This window comes from Micropterus dolomieu, linkage group LG06 (genome assembly GCF_021292245.1).
Source record: "Micropterus dolomieu isolate WLL.071019.BEF.003 ecotype Adirondacks linkage group LG06, ASM2129224v1, whole genome shotgun sequence".
In the NCBI taxonomy this organism is placed as follows: Eukaryota; Metazoa; Chordata; class Actinopteri; order Centrarchiformes; family Centrarchidae; genus Micropterus; species Micropterus dolomieu.
In genome coordinates this window covers 30,012,362-30,035,155 of record NC_060155.1, presented here as the reverse complement: position 1 = coordinate 30,035,155, position 22,794 = coordinate 30,012,362, and the positions used below count along the sequence as shown (strand labels likewise).

Genomic DNA, 22,794 nt, shown 5'->3' with positions numbered 1-22,794 from the left:
CTCCCTCCCGTAGTGATCCCTCCCTCTCGTAGTGGTCGTTTCCCTCTCGTATTGGTCGTCTCCCTCCCGTAGTGATCCCTCCCTCTCGTAGTGGTCGTCTCCCTCTCGTATTGGTCGTCTCCCTCCCGTAGTGATCCCTCCCTCCCGTAGTGGTCGTTTCCCTCTCGTATTGGTCGTCTCCCTCTCGTAGTGGTCGTCTCCCTCCCGTATTGGTCGTCTCCCTCCCGTATTGGTCGCCTCCTGTATTAATCCCTGTTGTGTGTTGCTGGTCAGGCCGGCTCCTCTGCTGAAGAACGCGTCGTTTTCGGAGTCGAAGGCTCGTGAGCTCTACCTGCAGGTTCTACAGAACATGAGGAAGATGTTCCAGGAGGCTCGGCTCGTCCACGCCGACCTTAGCGAGTTCAACATGTTGTAAGAGACTACGTCCGCTACACACACAATCCCTTCAAAATAAAATGCCTCTGAAACTCACTAACCTGTCTGTAGGTATCACAACGGAGACGCTTACATCATCGACGTGTCCCAGTCTGTAGAGCACGATCATCCTCACGCTCTCGAGTTCCTCAGGAAGGACTGCAGCAACGTTAACGGTGAGGCGCTGCAGCACGGTTCCTGCTGTGGAACCTGAACTCTGACGAGAAAGTAAAACAGTCTGCTGATGTAGAGACGGTGTTGGAGATGCTCTGCGATGTGATTACCAGCTGATCTGTTACTGTGTTTTTTTCCCAGAGTTCTTTGTGAAGCGCGGGGTGGCGGTGATGACGGTCAGGGAGCTGTTTGACTTCATCACCGACCCGTCGATCACCTGCCACAACATCGACCAGTACCTGGAGAAGGTCCGAACGCTTCCTGAAAATCCAGCTTTATTTCTAAAACAGATCTAAACACAGACGAAAAACGGAGCAAAGATCCAAATGGTTTATTCGAGTGTCTTTGATTGTTTGTCCAGGCGATGGTGATTTCAGCTGAGCGGACGTCGGAGCAGCGATCCGATCAGGACGGAGTGGATGAAGAGGTGACACAGTAATATCCACCTCTTTGTTATTAACACAGCTCCAGTTAACTCGTGTCACGTTTCCTACAGAGCTGGTCCAGACCGAGCAGGTATTAACAGAGACCCAACATTTCACCGTGAGCAGCCTCAGTGGAGAGAAAAACCTCTCAGGTAGAAAAGAAGTCTAAATATATATATATATATATATATATATATGTATGTTTAAAACCTGTTTCCAAGGTTCCTGACCTTGAAGATAAGTCTGTACCAGTTGAGGACAGGAGGTGATGGATTTAGTCTCTAATAATTAGAATTTTACAGGCAGAAACATGGTTTCATCACACTCTGGTCAATTGTTAGATTTGGGGCTACTTTGCTTACCCAACACGTTTCCTGTCAGACTAGTGGAAAGAAAATTTATTTTATTTTATTTAGTTTATTTTCTTTCTGTGCGTCTGATTTCTCCTAAAGTTAGCTTTGTAACGCTACGTCTCTTCCTGCTGTCACTGCACCAGATGATCACCGGTAACGTTAGAAAACGCTCTCTCTCCTGCACAACGCTGTCAGATCCAAATATGGTCATTTCCTTTGTACAGCAACCAATTGTGAAAGTATAAAGGTGGATTTAAGCTAAGCATGAAATCTGATTGGCCGGTGTCGATTTCTTACAGTGTGGTTGGTTTAGATGTGTCGTGGTGTTGAGCTTTCGGCGGGTGGCTGTGTCTGTACAGACCAGCTGTTACTCGGGAAGTTCTATATTGCTGTTGTTAGGGAGCTGATTAGATATTGGCTCTATAAATATTGATTTTCATTAAAAATGTGATTAAAATTAAAAACTTATCTTTAAAGCCATTTTCTCAAAATAATTTTTTCTCTGGGGGGCCCCAGACTAACGTCCGTCACTGGTTTCACTGGTGCACCGCCATGTTTCCAGCAGCTTCAGCTCCATCTCAGCTTATTCTGATGGTTCTTTATGTGACTGTAAACAGGAAACCTGCAGCGAAATGTTTCTTTATTATCGCAGCACAAACACAAAATGGTCAGAACTTCATTATCAAAAAAATGTAACAGCACGTCGTGGTGCCGCAGACTGCGAGAGCTTGAGATTGAACTCGCCCACCAGCGGCCAATCCAGCGGCTAGAACATGGTGGAAACTTTCTGTTGAGCGTCAGAACCCCCGAGACACGTTTCACTGTCAGAGTCTGATTCAGTCGAAACATTTGGAAAAAAGAGCCGCACGGTCATTATTTTACCACCAAGTTAGCAGGGGGCTAAACAGGAAGTTAGCAGGGGGCTAAACAGGAAGTTAGCAGGGGGCTAAACAGGAAGTTAGCAGGGGGCTAAACAGGAAGTTAGCAAGGGGCTAAACAGGAAGTTAGCAAGGGGCTAAACAGGAAGTTAGCAAGGGGCTAAACAGGAAGTTAGCAAGGGGCTAAACAGGAAGTTAGCAAGGGGCTAAACAGGAAGTTGGCAGCAGTCTGGAGCCCTGTCTCAGACACCGCGCTTTTACAGTTTTCTTCCTGACTACACTTTGTTCATTTATTCCCAGCCTGAACTACAGAACATTTTATTCCTGAAAACAGGTGGAAAATAGATTTTTTATGCCCATTGACCGAATGTTCTGATTTGTGGAGCGATTAAAAGAGATAACGTGGGTCCTACTGTCAGTTTTGAGACTAACCTGCCAGATTAAACCAGATTCTTCCAGATTGGTGGAACACCATTTCCTATCATGTTTCCGTGATGTTTGGGGGTTAAACGGGCAGCTTTAACAAGCCGCGCTCCCTCCTCCCCCTCAGGTGTTTAAGAAGGCCTACATCCCTCGCACCCTGACGGAGGTGAGTCACTACGAGCGAGACGTCAGCCTGATGAAGGCCAAGGAGGAGGAGTCCGCCATCAGTGGACACAACGACAATGTAAGAGACACAACAACATGGAGACGAGTGGAGACGGACAGTAGAGACAGACAGTATAGATAAAGTAGAGACAGACAGTATAGATAAAGTAGAGACAAACAGTATAGATAAAGTAGAGACAGACAGTATAGATAAAGTAGAGACAGACAGTATAGATAAAGTAGAGACAGACAGTATAGATAAAGTAGAGACAGACAGTAGAGACAGACAGTATAGATAAAGTAGAGACAGACAGTATAGATAAAGTAGAGACAGACAGTATAGATAAAGTAGAGACAGACAGTATAGATAAAGTAGAGACAGACAGTATAGATAAAGTAGAGACAGACAGTATAGATAAAGTAGAGACACACAGTATAGATAAAGTAGAGACACACAGTATAGATAAAGTAGAGACAGACAGTATAGATAAAGTAGAGACAGACAGTATAGATAAAGTAGAGACAGACAGTAGAGACAGACAGTATAGATAAAGTAGAGACAGACAGTATAGATAAAGTAGAGACAGACAGTATAGATAAAGTAGAGACAGACAGTATAGATAAAGTAGAGACAGACAGTATAGATAAAGTAGAGACAAACAGTATAGATAAAGTAGAGACAGACAGTAGAGACAGACAGTATAGATAAAGTAGAGACACAGTAGAGACACAGTAGAGAAAGACAGTAGAGAGTAGAGACAAACTATGGATGATGATGATGATGATGTTCTTGTTCAGGTTCTGTATCAGACGCTGACTGGAATGAAGAAGGATCTGTCCGGAGTTCAAACGGTACGATCACCTCACACACTGATGCTACGGTTAGCCTGGCCTGGCCTGACCTCTGACATGTAGAGCAATTGTAAGTGGCTTTGGATAAAAGCGTCAGCTAAATGAGTAAATGTTAATGTAAATAAATGTACTACAGAGCTACTTCCTGTTGCGCATGATCGCGCAGCATGACCGTGGTTTGATGACGTAGAGCAGCGGCAGCGTTCTGGTAGCTGCAGAAACGAAAAAGATCGTCTCTGTTTAATCAGCCCACCTGCGGGCTCGGCTGCCGAACACCTACGCAGCGTCTCTGATGGACCAATAGAGAGTTTAGAATCTGAGCAGTACGGTGGCATGTTGTTTTACATGGAGCCCTCCGTGCAGGCTTTGGTTGTAGGGCTGGCCGATATGGTCAAAAATGTTACCACAATAAAAACATTTCATATCATTCGATATCGATAATTATCACGATAAACGTCAAATCGTTATTTCTTACAAGATGTCAATGTCAATTTTATTTCTATAGCACATTTAAAAACAACAGTTGACCAAAGTGCTGAACAGTCAAATACATAAATAACAACAACAGTTTAAAACATCATGAATGGTTCGTTAATTATGTGCTTCAACTTTTCTTTATGGTCAGAATGGGACAAACACTTGATGCCAAACAGAGGACCACTTCACAAATCTGAGGGAGAACCTTCAAAACTGTTATGATGAAAACAAATTCAACAAATATCATTACTAAATCTTTTTTCCTCAACAAAATAAATATTTTAATGGAAAAATAAAATGCTAATTTGTTCGTGATTCTAATTAATTAAAACAAATATTTACTGACGATATATTGAACATTTATTATATTGATATTGAGGAAAATTATATTGTGATAATTATCTTTAAAACTAAAAAAACTTAAATTAAACTAAAACATGGTTCCTGGTCCGGGACGCTGAGGCCTGTCCTCTGGTCTGGGTTCACAGCTGGCCTCCCTCAGGTGCAGGTCAACTCACCTGTCCAGCACATCTCCTCACAGATTAGTTTGCTGAATCAGAGTCTTTACTCAGTTCTGGTCCTAACAGACCGGAGTATTACTGCAGTATTCTGTGAGCCCGCCTGATGGTTACTGATGGGTACTGATGGGAATACTGTCCAGGTGTTCATGTGTGATGCAGATTCAGTGAGTAGGCCTCCTGCTGCCTCCTGCTGGTGAAACACATGAATGACCTGCAGCTGTTTCTGTTGCCGAGCCCTGAGTCAGAGCAACACCTGTCGCCTTTTTTAAATTTTATTTATTAATTCAACTGGGACAGTGCACATTAATCAGCACCGTAGTGAAAGTTCAGTGTAAAAGTGCCGGAGTTAGCAAAATTTTCATCCGCAGTCCCTGAGCAGGTTATAACTAACTAATGTCCAACATCATCAGTACATCAGTACAGTGCTTCAACAAGTACTGCAAGAAGATGAAATACAAGATAGTACATGACAAAAGTGACAGAAGTACAGTATGTAGAAACTGTTTAATCTTGATCTTTAATCTTTAATATTAATGCTGATGCAGATTCAAAAACATAGGGCTGTGGGGAGTCAGAAGCTCTCAGTGAAAAATACATGCACACAGTTTTGTTTACATTCAGGTGTAAACATGAATTATTTAGCCAGTTCGCTGCTGTTAGTTTGTTTGCAGCTTGTTGTTTGTTTTTTGCATGCATATATAGAACTGTGTCGTCAGCATACATTTGTATGTTGACAGAGGGCTGGGCTAAGGGCTAAACTAGGGCCCAGCATGGACCCAATGTTGGTATGTACACTGTGGATTATGAGTAACTGAGAGTGAAGAACTGTGTTCCTGAGGTTCACCAGAGCTCACCACTGACGTCTCTGTTAGAACGACCCTAACCCGCAGTGCTGAGACAAGGGTCCAGGTCTGAGCTGGTCCAGAGAGGTTTTATTTATGAGTAATCCGTATGGAGTGTGGTAGACTGGGCTTCAGCTCTGACACCCTGCTGTCTCAGAGTCCTGGTCCTGTGTGAGGGCTCATGTCATGGGTTCACCTGGAAACGTGAGAAAGATCTCTGAGTGCTGCTCATGGTGTCTCGGGCCAGACCTGAGGCCCGGTCTACGAGGCAGGTACCAGTCTTCTCCAGGCAACGTCTGGTGTAACTTCCTGATGAACCCGTTCTATGAAAGGGGTACAGGTTTTACCCGAGGTCTGCTGTCATGGTGATTAACGCTGCTGCGAGCAGGTCATCTTAGCAGGAGGTGACCCTGTGTCACGTGGACTACCCACCACCGGTGTACTCTGTGCTAAGGAGAAGTATTAATAACATGTTTAAGTCAAGTCAGGTTTTATTTAAAGTGCAAAATCACCAAAAGACACGGTCCCAATACACTTTATAAAAAGCATTGAAATGAAATAAAATTAACCATAAAATACAGAATGTAATGTAACAAACATAATAAAATACAATCAGAATAAAATCAACTAAATAAAATGATCAAACGATAAAATTTAATAATAATTTATAGTTTGCTCAACACGGTCCTAACTAAAAGTTTTATTAAACAGAAAAGTCTTAAGTCTAGCCTTAAAAGTGGGGATGTTATCTGATTCCCGCACCCAAATTGGAACCTGGTTCCATAGCAGAGGCGCTTGATAACTAAATGCTCCCACTCTAACCTTCGTTACATTAGGCACCACAAGCAGCCCTGCACTTTGAGAGCGCAGTCCTCTTTTGGGGCAGTAAGGTATCAGGAGCTCCTTGAGGTACAATGGTTCCTGGCCATTTAAGGCTTTGTAGGTAAGTAGAACAATTTTAAAAATCTAAAAATCTACTCTGTATTTCACAGGGAGCCAGTGAAGGGAGGCTAGAACTGGAGAAATATGCTCTCTAATCCTGACTCTAGACAGAACTGCTGCATTCTGGATCAGCTGGAGAGGCTTTAGAGAATTACAATAGTCAAGCCTGGAAGTAATGAAAGCGTGGGCCAGTTTTTCTGCAGCGTTTTGAGACAGGATCTTCCTGATTTTAGCAATGTTATGTAAATGAAAGTAGGCCGTTCTTGAAATTTGCGTAACATACAGGTTGAAGGACATTTCCTGATCGAAAATAACTCTCAGGTTCCTCAAGGGGGTACTGGGGGCCACAGCGATGCCATCCATAGTAGCAATGTCGTTGGATCGTATATCTCGAAGGTCTTTGGGCCCAAGCAAAATAACTTCAGTTCTGTCAGCATGAGGAAATTACAGGTCATCCAGGATTTGATATCTTGTAATGAAACTTGGAGTTTGGCTAACTGATGTGAATAATCCAGCATGATTACTAAATATAACTGAGTATCATCAGCATAGCAATGAAAGTTTGTCATGGTTTCTTATAATTCTACTGAGAGGAAGCATATGTAGGGTAAAAAGGATCGGTCCGAGCACCGAACCTTGTGGTACTCCATGGTCAATGCTGGTATGCATGGAAGAATCATTATTCACATTTACAAACTGGGACCGACTGCATAAATAGGACCTAAACCAATTGAGGGCCGATTCTTTGATGCCAATAAAATTTTCCAGTCTCTGTAGTAGTATATGGTGGTCGATTGGTATCGAAAGCAGCGCTCAGATCTAGATCCGGTCCTGACCTGGGATCCATTATGGGGACAGTTTCTCAGCTGGATTACAGGTCTCTGAACAACTGATCCTATTTCACTGTTTTAGGGGGGGGGGGGGTCGATGCAGCATAGCATCACGATATTTCTGTGGCCATGTTGTGTCGACACACAGAGGTCAAGTATCGACCTTTTATTATATAAATTGTACATGAGAATTTTACTTTTTGGTACTATTAAAATAAAATCAGTTGCTTTTTCAGTCCACGAGAAAAAGTAATGAATCACAGTGATATTGTATCGTGGGGCCTCTGGTGATTCCCACCACTGTTTTACATGATTGGATAACACGGAGCCAGGGTGCAGGTTAATAATCTGATGAAAGTGCTAAATTTACAGGAACAAAACTCCCTCTGAATATTTTCCTCTGACACGCCCAGTTCACTGTGTGAATAAAGAAATAAATGAGTTTGACCCTCCGGCAGCATTTTCTTAGTTTCCTGTTCTGAGGTGCGATTCTTCAGGTTCAGCTCGGTGTCACCTGGTTCACCTTTCAGACAGCTGCTCTAATGAAACTCTGTCCGCCTGTGCGGACGCTGTAGCTGAGAGTTCGTCTGAATTCTGCATCACAAGTAAACCCAAAGAGCAACGTGTTGTTTCGTTCACCTGGACAGGTGGCAGGTAAATGTGCTCCATCTGTTCTGGAGCTTGATCACATGACCGGCCGTGATGTCACAGTGCACCTGGACAGCTTCACGACGGTCTCCTGAGGAAGACCATGTGCTATGATCAAAAGCTCCAGAGGAGACGGGCCTCCCGTCTGAGCTAACAGCAGCTAGCTTGCAGGCTAACCAGCCGTGTGTCACCCCCTCAGGTTCCTGCTCTGCTGGAGGAGGATCAGTCTTCATCCTCAGAGGAGGAAGAGGAGGAGGACGATGATGAAGAGGTGCAGGAGCAGAGTGAGGAAGCCTCAGTGGATAAAAAGGTATGTAACGCTCAGCGGCAGCAGGGAGACGTGACCTTTGTCAGTTTTAAAACTGAAGTCTGTTTTCTTTCAGGAGAAGAAGAAGATGGTGAAAGAAGCTCAGAGAGAAAAGAGAAAAAACAAAACGCCCAAACACGTGAAGAAGAGGAAGGAGAAGGTGTCCAAGATGAAGAAAGGCAGATGATGACTTCCTGTTTGTCGGAGCGCAGCAACCTGCCTTTGTTTTAGAAGCAGCCAATCACAAAGGTTCACCCGATGACAGAAATCTATTCAGACCACCTGTGAGCTTTTTCCAGAACGTGAAGACGACCGGCCGACACCTGATGACATCACAACTTTCAGTGTACGACATGAGGTAACGGTGTCACCTGTGCTGCAGGTGTGCATCTGTACAACAACAAAGGAACCTTCTAGTGAGGTTGCCGGAAACATTCGGAGAACCCCCAATAAAACATTTCATCAAGTTTTATCTTCCTGTTATCGTTCTTTGTTTCTGTTTTAATAATCCACCAGCTAATGTGAGCTAATCCACCAGCTAATGTGAGCTAATCCACCAGCTAATGTGAGCTAATCCACCAGCTAATGTGCGCTAATCCACCAGCTAATGAGCGCTAATCCACCAGCTAATGAGCGCTAATCCACCATCTAATGTGAGCTAATCCACCAGCTAATGGGCGCTAATCCACCAGCTACTGTGAGCGCTAATCCACCAGCTAATGTGAGCTAATCCACCAGCTAATGTGAGCTAATCCACCAGCTAATGTGAGCTAATCCACCAGCTAATGTGCGCTAATCCACCAGCTAATGAGCGCTAATCCACCAGCTAATGAGCGCTAATCCACCATCTAATGTGAGCTAATCCACCAGCTAATGGGCGCTAATCCACCAGCTACTGTGAGCGCTAATCCACCAGCTAATGTGAGCTAATCCACCAGCTAATGTGAGCTAATCCACCAGCTAATGTGAGCTAATCCACCAGCTAATGTGCGCTAATCCACCAGCTAATGAGCGCTAATCCACCAGCTAATGAGCGCTAATCCACCATCTAATGTGAGCTAATCCACCAGCTAATGGGCGCTAATCCACCAGCTACTGTGAGCGCTAATCCACCAGCTAATGTGAGCTAATCCACCAGCTAATGTGAGCTAATCCACCAGCTAATGTGAGCTAATCCACCAGCTAATGTGCGCTAATCCACCAGCTAATGAGCGCTAATCCACCAGCTAATGAGCGCTAATCCACCATCTAATGTGAGCTAATCCACCAGCTAATGGGCGCTAATCCACCAGCTACTGTGAGCGCTAATCCACCAGCTAATGTGAGCTAATCCACCAGCTAATGTGAGCTAATCCACCAGCTAATGTGAGCTAATCCACCAGCTAATGTGCGCTAATCCACCAGCTAATGAGCGCTAATCCACCAGCTAATGAGCGCTAATCCACCATCTAATGTGAGCTAATCCACCAGCTAATGGGCGCTAATCCACCAGCTACTGTGAGCGCTAATCCACCAGCTAATGTGAGCTAATCCACCAGCTAATGTGAGCTAATCCACCAGCTAATGTGAGCTAATCCACCAGCTAATGTGCGCTAATCCACCAGCTAATGAGCGCTAATCCACCAGCTAATGAGCGCTAATCCACCAGCTAATGAGCGCTAATCCACCATCTAATGTGAGCTAATCCACCAGCTAATGTGAGCTAATCCACCAGCTACTGTGAGCTAATCCACCAGCTACTGTGAGAGCTAATCCACCAGCTACTGTGAGAGCTAATCCACCAGCTACTGTGAGAGCTAATCCACCACCTACTGTGAGAGCTAATCCACCACCTACTGTGAGCGCTAATCCACCAGCTACTGTGAGCGCTAATCCACCAGCTACTGTGAGCGCTAATCCACCAGCTAATGTGAGCGCTAATCCACCAGCTACTGTGAGCGCTAATCCACCAGCTACTGTGAGAGCTAATCCACCAGCTACTGTGAGAGCTAATCCACCAGCTACTGTGAGCGCTAATCCACCAGCTAATGTGAGCTAATCCTCCAGCTACTGTGAGCTAATCCACCAGCTACTGTGAGCTAATCCACCAATGTGAGCTAATCCACCAGCTACTGTGTGCTAATCCACCAATGTGAGCTAATCCACCAGCTACTGTGAGCGCTAATCCACCAGCTACTGTGAGCGCTAATCCACCAGCTACTGTGAGCGCTAATCCACCAGCTACTGTGAGCTAATCCACCAGCTACTGTGAGAGCTAATCCACCAGCTACTGTGAGCGCTAATCCACCAATGTGAGCTAATCCACCAGCTACTGTGAGCGCTAATCCACCAATGTGAGCTAATCCACCAGCTACTGTGAGCTAATCCACCAGCTACTGTGAGCGCTAATCCACCAATGTGAGCTAATCCTCCAGCTACTGTGAGCTAATCCACCAGCTACTGTGAGCTAATCCACCAGCTACTGTGAGCTAATCCACCAGCTACTGTGAGAGCTAATCCACCAGACTGTGAGAGCTAATCCACCAGCTACTGTGAGCGCTAATCCACCAGCTACTGTGAGCGCTAATCCACCAGCTACTGTGAGAGCTAATCCACCAGCTACTGTGAGCGCTAATCCACCAGCTACTGTGAGCGCTAATCCACCAGCTAATGTGAGCTAATCCTCCAGCTACTGTGAGCTAATCCACCAATGTGAGCTAATCCACCAGCTACTGTGTGCTAATCCACCAATGTGAGCTAATCCACCAGCTACTGTGAGCGCTAATCCACCAGCTACTGTGAGCGCTAATCCACCAGCTACTGTGAGCGCTAATCCACCAGCTACTGTGAGCGCTAATCCACCAGCTACTGTGAGCTAATCCACCAGCTACTGTGAGCGCTAATCCACCAGCTACTGTGAGCGCTAATCCACCAATGTGAGCTAATCCACCAGCTACTGTGAGCTAATCCACCAGCTACTGTGAGAGCTAATCCACCAGCTACTGTGAGCGGTAATCCACCAATGTGAGCGGTAATCCACCAGCTACTGTGTGCTAATCCACAAGCTAATGTTAATTACTTCACAAATTAATGTGAGCTAGTCCACAAACTAATGTTAGCTATATACTGGTCTGCAGGACTTTGGGGTCTGTACCCTCCTCATGCAGACCATTATGGAGAGGTCCGTGGTCTTTGGCTTGAATGCCTGATGATGTGCTGTTAGCAGTACGGAGAGAACTTATTTGAAGGTTTGTAAAACCTATTAATAAATGTATCTGGTCCCGGACTTGAAGAGGTGATGACCAGGTTCATTTCCCACCCCTCTATTGGCTCTGTCTTTCAGAAACGCTTCAAGTTGTGTGTCCTGAGCTACTATATCTGGATTTGTAAACCCTGGTCTGGGGTGACATGTAGTTCTTGGATTTTATTCTACGCACTGTGTTGGATGATCGTTTGGTCGTGTGGCTGGTTTGTGAATCTAAGGTGGCCCTCAGTCTTTCCTGACAGTGGACTGCGTCAGGCTTCTGTTGTTTTTCTAGTCAGGATGGAGACGCCCTTTTGCTCCCTGATGTGTGTGAAGAAGTAGATTTCGTTTTAGCGTCTCCTCCTGATGGTTTCCTGCAGGACTCTGGCCGTTGGCTTGTGTCAGGTGGTTTAAGATGTTCCTTATTTAGAGACGGCTGTGAAGACCTTTAACATTATAACTAATGATCATTTGTCGTGCACAGTGACCTCAGACAAACCCAGCTGTGTGTTTCTTTTTATGAGAAACTTTATTCATCATAAACTTTACAAACTGACCGTCTGCAGCAGACTGGACATAAAGTTGTTCAACATGCCGCCCGTCTTCACGGTTTGAGCGGCGGTGGCGGAGCGTCGTCTCTGGGCAGACTGAAGGAGTCGATCTCTTTAACGAGCCTCTCTGCGATGGCTCTGCTGTTGGCAGCTATGATTCTTCTGGACATCAGGTCTACCTCTCCACCTGAACACAGACAACATGGTGAAAATCAGGCAGGACGTCTCCGTAGAAACGCTGAGCTTCTGTCTGAGTGTCTTTACCCTCCACGTCCATCAGGACCCCTCCGGCCTCAGAGACTATCAGCGAGCTGGCAGCGACGTCCCAGATGTGGATCCCCATCTCGTAGTACGCCTCAACACAGCCAGACGCCACCAGACACATGTTGATGGCTGCAGATCCTGCACCGCGCACCCTGCCAACGGACACATCACGTCTGTGACCGCAGTTTGACTTTTTAATAATTACGACACCTCTGACTTTTCTGTGATGGGATCAGTGGAGCACTTCAGTCATGAAGTTTGGTTCTTCTATGAATCAGTTCTGGGTCTTCTGAAAATAAATCTACTGGGTCAAAAATATACCACCGTTAATATTTTGGTAGCCATCCACAAGCCTCTGGTTGAATCTTTGACCTCTCCTCTTGATAGATTTGGTGCAGTTCAGCTAAATCTGACACGGACTGGTTCTCGTGGGGTTTCAGTCAGGATCTTGGGAAGGCCTTTCTAAAACCTTCATTCTAGCCTGAGTCTGCCGTCCTTTCAACACCTCCGATGTGTGTTTGGGGTCATTGTCAAGGTGCCGCTTCAGGAGCGAGTGCTTCCTGCTTCCCCGGCAGCCTCTCAGCCAATGGTGACGTGAAACAAGCTTACCTGTGGACACTGACACCTGAGTTCCAGCAGCTTCTAATTCATTGCAGACCAGCTTTTTGGTGGTTCTTGGTCGACCCCTCACCCTCCTGAACAATGTTCTCTCAGCAACAGGTGATAGCTTGCGTTGTCTTCCTGCCAGTGGAGCTGCTTTCCTAACTTCCTGAAGTCTATGATCCGCTTCTTCAGGTCTGTGCGCAGCTCCTTAGACTCTCCCGTCATAGTGTTTGATTTTAATGAGCGTATTTAATCGGGCTGAGAGAAGTCACCAGCTGTAGTCATTCAATCTTTCAAAAGAAGTTAAAGAGGCCACGTCACAGAGTAAATCTGACTGACTTCCTTTTCACCCACTAGATTTCAGAAGAAGGCTCCAGTGAGCCGTCATAGAAACGTCAGAGTGGTGGTAAATACTGAAAACTTAAACTGCCACGACAGACATGTTCTGTATAAGTGTATGTAAACCTTTGATCACAACTGTCCCAATAAAACTACACATTTACGTTACACTCTCAGCAGTACTACTGCAGTATCTGTAGTGTTACCCGTGTACAGGGATGCAGAGGATGTTCCTCAGGCTGGAGAAGATTTTGTCGACAGCTTCAGGGTCTCTGCTGGATCCAAACTCTGTGGCAATAATCGACTGTTTGATGTCTGACAGAAAAAAAAAGACACAGGTCAAATTCTGGTCCCTGATTGGATCAGAGCATCATGACATCATATTGTGTTGTGCTCATATTAACCAATGGACTCAGAGAGTCGGTTACTGCTCCGGACGTTTGGGATGTCTTCATCGCTGCCGTGGAAACCTCGTGTTACTGACCTTTCTGCTCAGAAACCTGCAGTGGCTGTCCGTTACAAAACGCTCCCTTCCCCCTCCGCGCTGAGAACATCTTATCTTCAAGACAACTGTAGACCACCCCAAACTCCACCTGAAGGAGGCCACAGAGAGGCAAGACCACTCCTGATCAGAAGGCAGCAGCTCACAGTATGGTAGGGTACGCTAGGGTATATATACTAGGGCAGTGGTTCTTAACCTGGGGGTCACGAGAATGCTGCTATAGACACAAAAATAGAAAAAAAATTAACTAGACGGACTATAGTTGTGAATGGAATCACTTTGGGTGGTAAATATTTTACACTGTTTAATCCAGCAGATGGCGGTGATGCCAAGGACAAAAAGAATCAGGCCCCGATCAGACAAAGCGCTTAGCAGGTTCCTGTCAGTGTAATAAAAGATTATAGCGCCAGTGAACTGTGTGAGGTGTACAAATAAGCAGAAGACAGGGAAACTGAGATCTGTGTGGGCACATGAGACCCTCAGAAAGGGGAGACACCGCTGTTACTAGACTACCACCAGCTGGTCCAGGAGCTTCGTTTTAATGATGGTCAGTTCGAGGCTTATTTTAGGATGAGTCAGGGAGAGTCCGGACAATCCAAGCAACTGTAAACTTCCGTCAGCACAACTGAGGGCCCGTCTCTCCATTTATTAGATTGGACAATGGGGAAAAAACGCGAATGACGTCGTGCACGAGTTTTATTTTAACTCTGTCCGTGGTATAGTACACTGTTTATATGTGTATATATACACACTAGGGTTTATATACTAGGGTATAGTACACTAGGGTATAGTACACTAGGGTATAGTACACTAGGGTATAGTATACTAGGGTATAGTACACTGTGGTTTATATACTAGGGTATATATACTAGGGTATATATACTAGGGTATATATACTAGGGTATAGTACACTAGGGTATAGTATACTAGGATATAGTACACTAGGATATAGTATACTAGGATATAATACACAAGGGTATATATACTAGGGTATAGTACACTAGGGTATAGTATACTAGGATATAGTACACTAGGGTTTATATACTAGGGTATAGTACACTAGGGTATAGTATACTAGGATATAGTACACTAGGGTTTATATACTAGGGTATAGTACACTAGGGTATAGTATACTAGGGTATAGTACACTAGGGTATATATACTAGGGTATAGTACACTAGGGTATAGTATACTAGGATATAGTACACTAGGGTATAGTATACTAGGGTATAGTACACTAGGGTTTATATACTAGGGTATAGTACACTAGGGTTTATATACTAGGGTATAGTACACTAGGGTATAGTATACTAGGATATAGTACACTAGGGTTTATATACTAGGGCAGGGATATTCAATAAAAATTCAAAGAGGTCCAGTTAGAGAAAGTTTCACGAAGCAAAGGTCCGGAACATTAACTTGCGTTATCATTCAGTAGTCTACCATAACGTATAGCCTAGTTGTATCTCCATATGTTTTTAGTCAACAACTGACTGTCAAATCCATAGACTGTATATAAAGGTAAAATCAGACACTATTTCAACAATATTTACCGTCATGTCAGTTTTCACATAAAACGGAAGGGATAATAAATAATAACTGCTCTAATAACAAATTCTAAATTTAAGTAATCTAATGGCTGCATTTAAAAAAAGTTTTTGTAAATGTGCATCTTAAAAGAAATTAATTATTTGTTGCTCAATTTCAGAAAAAATAAAAACTAGCTTTGAGTGATTGAAGTTGAGTCTCAACCAATTTTATAATTAACACTCAACACATCTTAATAAATGAACAGCTTTAATACCTCCTCTTCTCTTTCATTCCCTCTTATACCACTTTCCTACTTTCTCTTGTTCAGTGAAAAACGTGAACTTTGGCTTGTCTTACTATAATTGGAGATACATGAGATATTCTGGTTTTGAACTTCTGGCGTGAAGAATGTACATGCGAGTCTCTGTACATTCTTGTTTAAAAGCCATGTGAAATCTCTTTTCTCTCTCGTCTCCTCTCTTCCTCTGTGTGTCTTATCTCACTTGCGGACTTGACTCGCAATGCTCGCTCAGGGCCGTTAACAGCTCTGGCAATGCTTATCGGAATGCACAGATTTGATTGGCTGAGCAGCATCACATGAGACGATTAGAGCACATACAATTGGTCTGTGAGTTTCATGTGCCGCTGAACCACTACAGTAAATGCTAGAAAAGCTGCGTGGGTTAAAATAGAAACGCTCCGTCACGAGGTAGTAATTCTCAATAATAGATCGGCTGTACGTCCGGGTCTGGACAGTACGGTGGCTGGGTCCATATCCGGACCGCGGTCCGCCTGTTAGTGACCTCTGTACTAGGGTATAGTACACTAGGGTTTATATACTAGGGTATAGTACACTAGGGTATATATACTAGGGTATAGTATACTAGGATATAGTACACTAGGGTATAGTATACTAGGATATAGTACACTAGGTTTATATACTAGGGTATAGTACACTAGGGTATAGTATACTAGGATATAGTACACTAGGTTTATATACTAGGGTATAGTACACTAGGGTATAGTACACTAGGGTATAGTATACTAGGATATAGTACACTAGGTTTATATACTAGGGTATAGTACACTAGGGTATAGTATACTAGGATATAGTACACTAGGGTATAGTACACTAGGGTATAGTATACTAGGGTATAGTACACTAGGGTATAGTATACTAGGATATAGTACACTAGGTTTATATACTAGGGTATAGTACACTAGGGTATATATACTAGGGTATAGTACACTAGGGTATAGTACACTAGGGTATAGTACACTAGGGTATATATACTAGGGTATAGTATACTAGGATATAGTACACTAGGGTATAGTATACTAGGATATAGTATACTAGGATATAGTACACTAGGGTATAGTATACTAGGATATAGTACACTAGGGTATAGTATACTAGGATATAGTACACTAGGTTTATATACTAGGGTATAGTACACTAGGGTATATATACTAGGGTATAGTACACTAGGGTATAGTACACTAGGGTATAGTACACTGTGGTTTATACACTAGGGTATAGTACACTAGGGTATAGTACACTAGGGTATAGTATACTAGGGTATAGTACACTGTGGTTTATATACTAGGGTATAGTACACTAGGGTATAGTATACTGGGGTATAGTACACTGTGGTTTATACACTAGGGTATAGTATACTGGGGTATAGTACACTGTGGTTTATACACTAGGGTATAGTATACTAGGGTATAAATGTAAATGCTCCGTACTTGTATAGCGCCTTTCTAGTCTTTTCGACCACTCAAAGCGCTTTTACACTACAACTGCATTCACCAGTCACACACATTCATACACTGAGCCTAAGTGCTCAAACGGAAACTAACATTCACACTCATTCATACACTGGCGGAATAGCCGCCAGGGGCAAATCGGGGTTCAGTCTTGCCCAAGGACACTTCGACACGCAACCAGGGGGAGCCAGCGATCGAACCGCCGACCTTCCGATTAACAGCCAACCCGCTCTACCTCCTGAGCCACAGCCGCCCCTAGTATAGTGTATAGTACACTGTGGTTTATATACTAGGGTATAGTACAGTAATATAAGGCAGTATTTGAGGTCATGATGTGGACTCACCTGTTTGTTGACAGAAAATCCGATGCAAACAGCAACAAAAGGAAACCTGTGACAGAGCATCTCAGTTAATGATGGAGTTCAGCTCCATCTGTTAGTGATTATTACTGTTAGCACGGTTAGCATTGTTAGCACTGTTAGCGTTGTCATAGGGTGCGCTGTGTGGACTACCAGAGATACAAAATAAAAACTCTAGTCACATGGGCTGTATCAAGGTCAGACCTTCTGACTGCATCTGGACTTAGTGCTGCATGCGACGCCACTGACCATCACATCCTGTCACGGAGACATTAACTAAACAACAAGCATCACCTTCTTTCACATGCGTAACAAATATCAGGGATCCTGTCTAATTAAAAACTAGTCCAGCATCTGGATTACTGCAGCCCCTTATCGTCAGACTGAGAACGCTGCGGCCCGCGTTCTGACAGGAACCAAGAAATCTTAGCTGTCTAACTGTACAGCGAGGCATCGAGTGCTGTTCCAAACGGTAGAACAATCTCTTCCTGCCTCCTAAGATGCCTTCAAACGTCCCCGTAACAGCCAGATTTGAGGGGAGTATCGCTGCTGCCTATTAACCATAAATCAGTGCGCCTGCAGTAGCTCACAAGAAATTGACAAGATAGAGGACAAACGAGCCAAAGTCGTTTTTAAATGCTTTTTCACTTTGATTTTTGAAAGTTAGCGAGAACTGAACACTGCCCTTATAATCTTATCAGTGACTGAAACCAAGCAGGTTGCCTTCTGAGGCGTCTGTTAGCCATTGGCCTCCTCAAAATTCACTCGTGGCTGTTATGGCAGCGAGCAGGCAGCTTATAGTCAGGACCGGCTCAGCTGAGTCCTGAACCAGCCCTTACGCTGCTATAGGCCTGATATCACACAGAGTCCGGTCTGATGATGAAGTGATGAACTCACGTGTGGACAAAGTTGGTGGTCCCGTCGATGGGGTCGATGATCCAGGTGGGATGGTCAGTCAGGACAGAAGCCTCACCTGCAGCCACAGACTCCTCCCCTATGAAGCTGACACATGAACAACATCAGCACCGTTTTTCTGATCTGTGTGAGGGTTTCAGCTCTCCACTACTTTAAACGTGTCATCTCTACGGCAACAAGATGTGATGACTCCACCCTCCTGAGCAAGACTGAGCAACAAAACAAACACACAGCTCTGACTGTGGAGCTAAACAACTTTAAAGAGCCAATCATACACCTGGCAGGTAACATATACACACACTTGTGTAATACATCAAGTTATAATAAAGAAAATAGTTTGATGTAAATATTACATCATACTCTGGTGGTCCCACCTAAGCGGTCTTGTCCACCTGCGTACCTACAGCTGGTTTATAAGGTCTCTCACGACCTATGAAACATTGATCAGTTATCAATAACACTCCAAAGGAGGTGGGGCTTCTCACCTGTGTGTGGGGAATTTCTCCTTCACTGATTGGATGATGAGCTGCTCCACCTTCTGGTCGGTCTGTGTCACCAAATCCACCGACGAACTCTTGGTCATCACCTTCCTGTCATCCTGCAGAGCCTCACGCACCACCTGATCAATTCACACGTCGATGCACCTGATCAATACACCTGATCAATGCACACGTCGATGCACCTGATCAATACACCTGATCAATACACCAGATCAATACACCTGGTCAATACACCTGATCAATGCACACGATCAATACACCTGATCAATACACCTGATCGATGCACACGTCGATGCACCTGATCAATACACCTGATCGATGCACACGTCGATGCACCTGGTCAATACACCTGATCGATGCACACGTCGATGCACCTGGTCAATACACCTGATCGATGCACACGTCGATGCACCTGATCGATGCACCTGATCGATGCACACGTCGATGCACCTGATCGATGCACACGTCGATGCACCTGATCGATGCACCTGATCGATGCACACGTCGATGCACCTGATCGATGCACACGTCGATGCACCTGATCGATGCACCTGATCGATGCACACGTCGATGCACCTGATCGATGCACACGTCGATGCACCTGATCGATGCACACGTCGATGCACCTGATCGATGCACACGTCGATGCACCTGATCGATGCACACGTCGATGCACCTGATCGATGCACACGTCGATGCACCTGATCGATGCACCTGATCGGTGCACCTGATCGGTGCACCTCATCGATGCACACGTCAATCCACCTGATCAATAGAACAAACAACAGCATCACACACTGAGCTGAGAGTGTAACACACAGCAACACTCTGACCTCTCCGGCGCGGCGTGCAGTGGCGACAGCGTGGTCCATGGCGTCCTGCCAGATGTCGGCCATGTTGGAGGAGCAGCTCCTTATAAAGACATAAGAAGAAGAACCTGTATGGAAGCCTTGAGGGACATTATTCCTCAGCAGCAGCAGCATGTGAGTAAACGTGTTATTAGAATGTTGTCAGCGTTCAGAAGGTTAAGGACACACACACGTTGTTTGTATAAATACAAAGTCTGTGTTTACGTTGTTTGTATATACAGTATCTCACAAAATGAATACAGATGTTTGTAAATATCTGATTCTATCTTTCCATGTGAAACACTGAAGAAATGACCCTTTGCTCCAGTGTAAAGTAGTGAGCGTGCAGCTTGTACAGTGTAAAGTAGTGAGCGTGCAGCTTGTACAGTGTAAAGTAGTGAGCGTGCAGCTTGTACAGTGTAAAGTAGTGAGCGTGCAGCTTGTACAGTGTAAAGTAGTGAGCGTGCAGCTTGTACAGTATAAAGTAGTGAGCGTGCAGCTTGTATAACAGCGTAAAGTAGTGAGCGTGCAGCTTGTATAACAGCGTAAAGTAGTGAGCGTGCAGCTTGTATATCAGCGTAAAGTAGTGAGCGTGCAGCTTGTATATCAGCGTAAAGTAGTGAGCGTGCAGCTGGTATATCAGCGTAAAGTAGTGAGCGTGCAGCTGGTATAACAGGGTAAAGTAGTGAGCGTGCAGCTTGTACAGTGTAAAGTAGTGAGCGTGCAGCTTGTATAACAGCGTAAAGTAGTGAGCGTGCAGCTTGTATAACAGCGTAAAGTAGTGAGCGTGCAGCTTGTATAACAGCGTAAAGTAGTGAGCGTGCAGCTTGTATAACAGCGTAAAGTAGTGAGCGTGCAGCTTGTATATCAGCGTAAAGTAGTGAGCGTGCAGCTTGTATATCAGCGTAAAGTAGTGAGCGTGCAGCTTGTATATCAGCGTAAAGTAGTGAGCGTGCAGCTTGTATATCAGTGTAAAGTAATGAGCGTGCAGCTGGTATAACAGGGTAAAGTAGTGAGCGTGCAGCTGGTATAACAGGGTAAAGTAGTGAGCGTGCAGCTGGTATAACAGGGTAAAGTAGTGAGCGTGCAGCTGGTATAACAGGGTAAAGTAGTGAGCGTGCAGCTGGTATAACAGTGTAAAGTAGTGAGCGTGCAGCTGGTATAACAGTGTAAAGTAGTGAGCGTGCAGCTGGTATATCAGTGTAAAGTAATGAGCGTACAGCTGGTATAACAGGGTAAAGTAGTGAACGTGCAGCTGGTATAACAGTGTAAAGTAGTGAGCGTGCAGCTTGTATATCAGTGTAAAGTAGTGAGCGTGCAGCTGGTATAACAGTGTAAAGTAGTGAGCGTGCAGCTGGTATAACAGTGTAAAGTAGTGAGCGTGCAGCTTGTATATCAGTGTAAAGTAGTGAGCGTGCAGCTTGTATAACAGTGTAAAGTAGTGAGCGTGCAGCTGGTATAACAGTGTAAAGTAGTGAGCGTGCAGCTTGTATATCAGTGTAAAGTAGTGAGCGTACAGCTGGTATAACAGGGTAAAGTAGTGAACGTGCAGCTGGTATAACAGGGTAAAGTAGTGAGCGTGCAGCTGGTATAACAGTGTAAAGTAGTGAGCGTGCAGCTGGTATAACAGGGTAAAGTAGTGAACGTGCAGCTGGTATAACAGGGTAAAGTAGTGAGCGTGCAGCTGGTATAACAGTGTAAAGTAGTGAGCGTGCAGCTGGTATAACAGGGTAAAGTAGTGAACGTGCAGCTGGTATAACAGGGTAAAGTAGTGAACGTGCAGCTGGTATAACAGCGTAAAGTAGTGAGCGTGCAGCTGGTATAACAGCGTAAAGTAGTGAGCGTGCAGCTGGTATAACAGCGTAAAGTAGTGAGCGTGCAGCTGGTATAACAGTGTAAAGTAGTGAGCGTGCAGCTGGTATAACAGGGTAAAGTAGTGAGCGTGCAGCTGGTATAACAGTGTAAAGTAGTGAGCGTGCAGCTGGTATAACAGTGTAAAGTAGTGAGCGTGCAGCTGGTATAACATGGTAAAGTAGTGAACGTGCAGCTGGTATAACAGTGTAAAGTAGTGAGCGTACAGCTGGTATAACAGTGTAAATCTGCTGTCCCCTCAAAATAACACATCACACAGCCATTAATGTCTAAACCGCTGGCAACAGAAGTGAGGACACCCCTAATGTGAAAATGTCCAAATTGGGGCGGGGCTCGCTCTGACCTCTTCACTGAGACCACATGAGCAGCTCATTAGTTTAAGGGACTTCTGTACCTGCATCAACAGGAAACATCTCTTATTTATTTTAGTAGTGACTGTTTCATTTGTGTCTTTGAAGATGTGTCTTTTTTATCTTCATCTCATGTTTGTGGAGCTAGAGACTGATCACGATGCTCCGTCACCACTGGAGGCATGTTTGACCTCCGAGCGGGCCGTCACGGAAACTAAGAACTGGTTCTGACCTGCCCGGTAAAATAAGTTCAAATATATTCACTGACTGTAAACGTTCATTTCATGTGTGGACTGCAGTGTGTGAGTTTATTTATTCACCCACTGATCTCAGTCTAATTAAACCAAACATCAGTAGAAACACTGAACCCGTGTCAGTGCCTGCAGGCGGCCGCTGGGGGGCGCTGCCAGCAGCTCCGGACAGTCTGTGGTCTCTACAGGGTCTCTGGATGATTATTTAAAATCGATATCAGGAATTAGATGACGGATTAGTAATGAGCCGTGTTAACCGACAGTACGTGATGACGTGTCAGATACCCGAAAACTGTGCGTGCTGCCGCGCTGCGGGTCTTTATGAACGGAGCGGCTTTAAAATGGCACATTTCTGAACGGAGTCTGGTGTGACGGATGTCAAATACAGCTACTGAGCACTCGCACTGCGCGGTTAAACCCAGTGATTTAACACGGAGCTTTAACGTGGAGGAGGAGCCGCTTCCGCCGGAAAAAACTTGTACAAGCCAACAAAATAAAACAACATTAAAAGTCAATAAATCTCACCTGATGATGTCCGAAGATAATCTGCTGCTGCGGGTCAGCGGCTCACACACTTCCGGGTTTCTTCTTCTTCTTCTTCTTCTTCTTCTGCAGAGTGCTGCTGCCTGCTGCTGGTCACTCCGTGAACTACACATCACTGCAGCC

The 22,794-nt window shown here is 44.8% G+C and overlaps 2 protein-coding genes across 4 annotated transcripts in view; one reads left to right on the top strand and one right to left on the bottom strand.

The window, feature by feature from the left end:
* Positions 1-8,723, top strand: part of riok1 (RIO kinase 1 (yeast)) — a 15,670-nt gene extending 6,947 nt beyond the window's left edge. Inside the window, exons 11-18 of the mRNA XM_046051208.1 lie at positions 274-411; positions 487-590; positions 730-836; positions 950-1,015; positions 2,795-2,911; positions 3,631-3,684; positions 8,144-8,254; positions 8,328-8,723. Coding sequence (XP_045907164.1) covers positions 274-411; positions 487-590; positions 730-836; positions 950-1,015; positions 2,795-2,911; positions 3,631-3,684; positions 8,144-8,254; positions 8,328-8,438 — 808 coding nt within the window. The 3' untranslated portion in view covers positions 8,439-8,723. The remainder of the gene's footprint in view (positions 1-273; positions 412-486; positions 591-729; positions 837-949; positions 1,016-2,794; positions 2,912-3,630; positions 3,685-8,143; positions 8,255-8,327) is intronic.
* impa1 (inositol monophosphatase 1) lies at positions 5,177-22,786 on the bottom strand. 3 transcript variants are annotated; one of them, XM_046051219.1, is made up of 10 exons: positions 22,654-22,786; positions 19,641-19,719; positions 18,793-18,926; positions 18,290-18,394; positions 17,378-17,423; positions 13,716-13,824; positions 13,438-13,546; positions 12,290-12,441; positions 12,032-12,212; positions 5,177-5,973 (listed from the first exon to the last, which is right to left on the bottom strand). In XM_046051219.1, the coding sequence occupies exons 1-9, from the start codon at positions 22,782-22,784 to the stop codon at positions 12,079-12,081; spliced, it is 999 nt and encodes a 332-aa protein (XP_045907175.1). In that variant the 5' UTR covers positions 22,785-22,786; the 3' UTR covers positions 5,177-5,973; positions 12,032-12,078. The 3 variants fall into 3 exon arrangements, with proteins under 3 accessions (XP_045907175.1, XP_045907174.1, XP_045907173.1); XM_046051218.1 differs by having other exon boundaries at positions 5,177-5,968; XM_046051217.1 differs by lacking the exon at positions 5,177-5,973 and having other exon boundaries at positions 11,981-12,212.
* Between the last annotated feature and the right edge of the window lie 8 nt (positions 22,787-22,794).

What these genes read in the sequence shown, in the direction of transcription:
- impa1 (XM_046051219.1), bottom strand. Translation starts at nt 22,784, where the DNA reads ATGTGTAGTTCACGGAGTGACCAGCAGCAGGCAGCAGCACTCTGCAGA. An exon ending in GCAGGTTTCTGAGCAGAAAG is followed by an intron (nt 13,547 to 13,715) that starts GTCAGTAACACG and finishes TTTTTCTGTCAG; the next exon opens with ACATCAAACAGTCGATTATT. An exon ending in GGTCCTGATGGACGTGGAGG is followed by an intron (nt 12,213 to 12,289) that starts GTAAAGACACTC and finishes GTCTGTGTTCAG; the next exon opens with GTGGAGAGGTAGACCTGATG.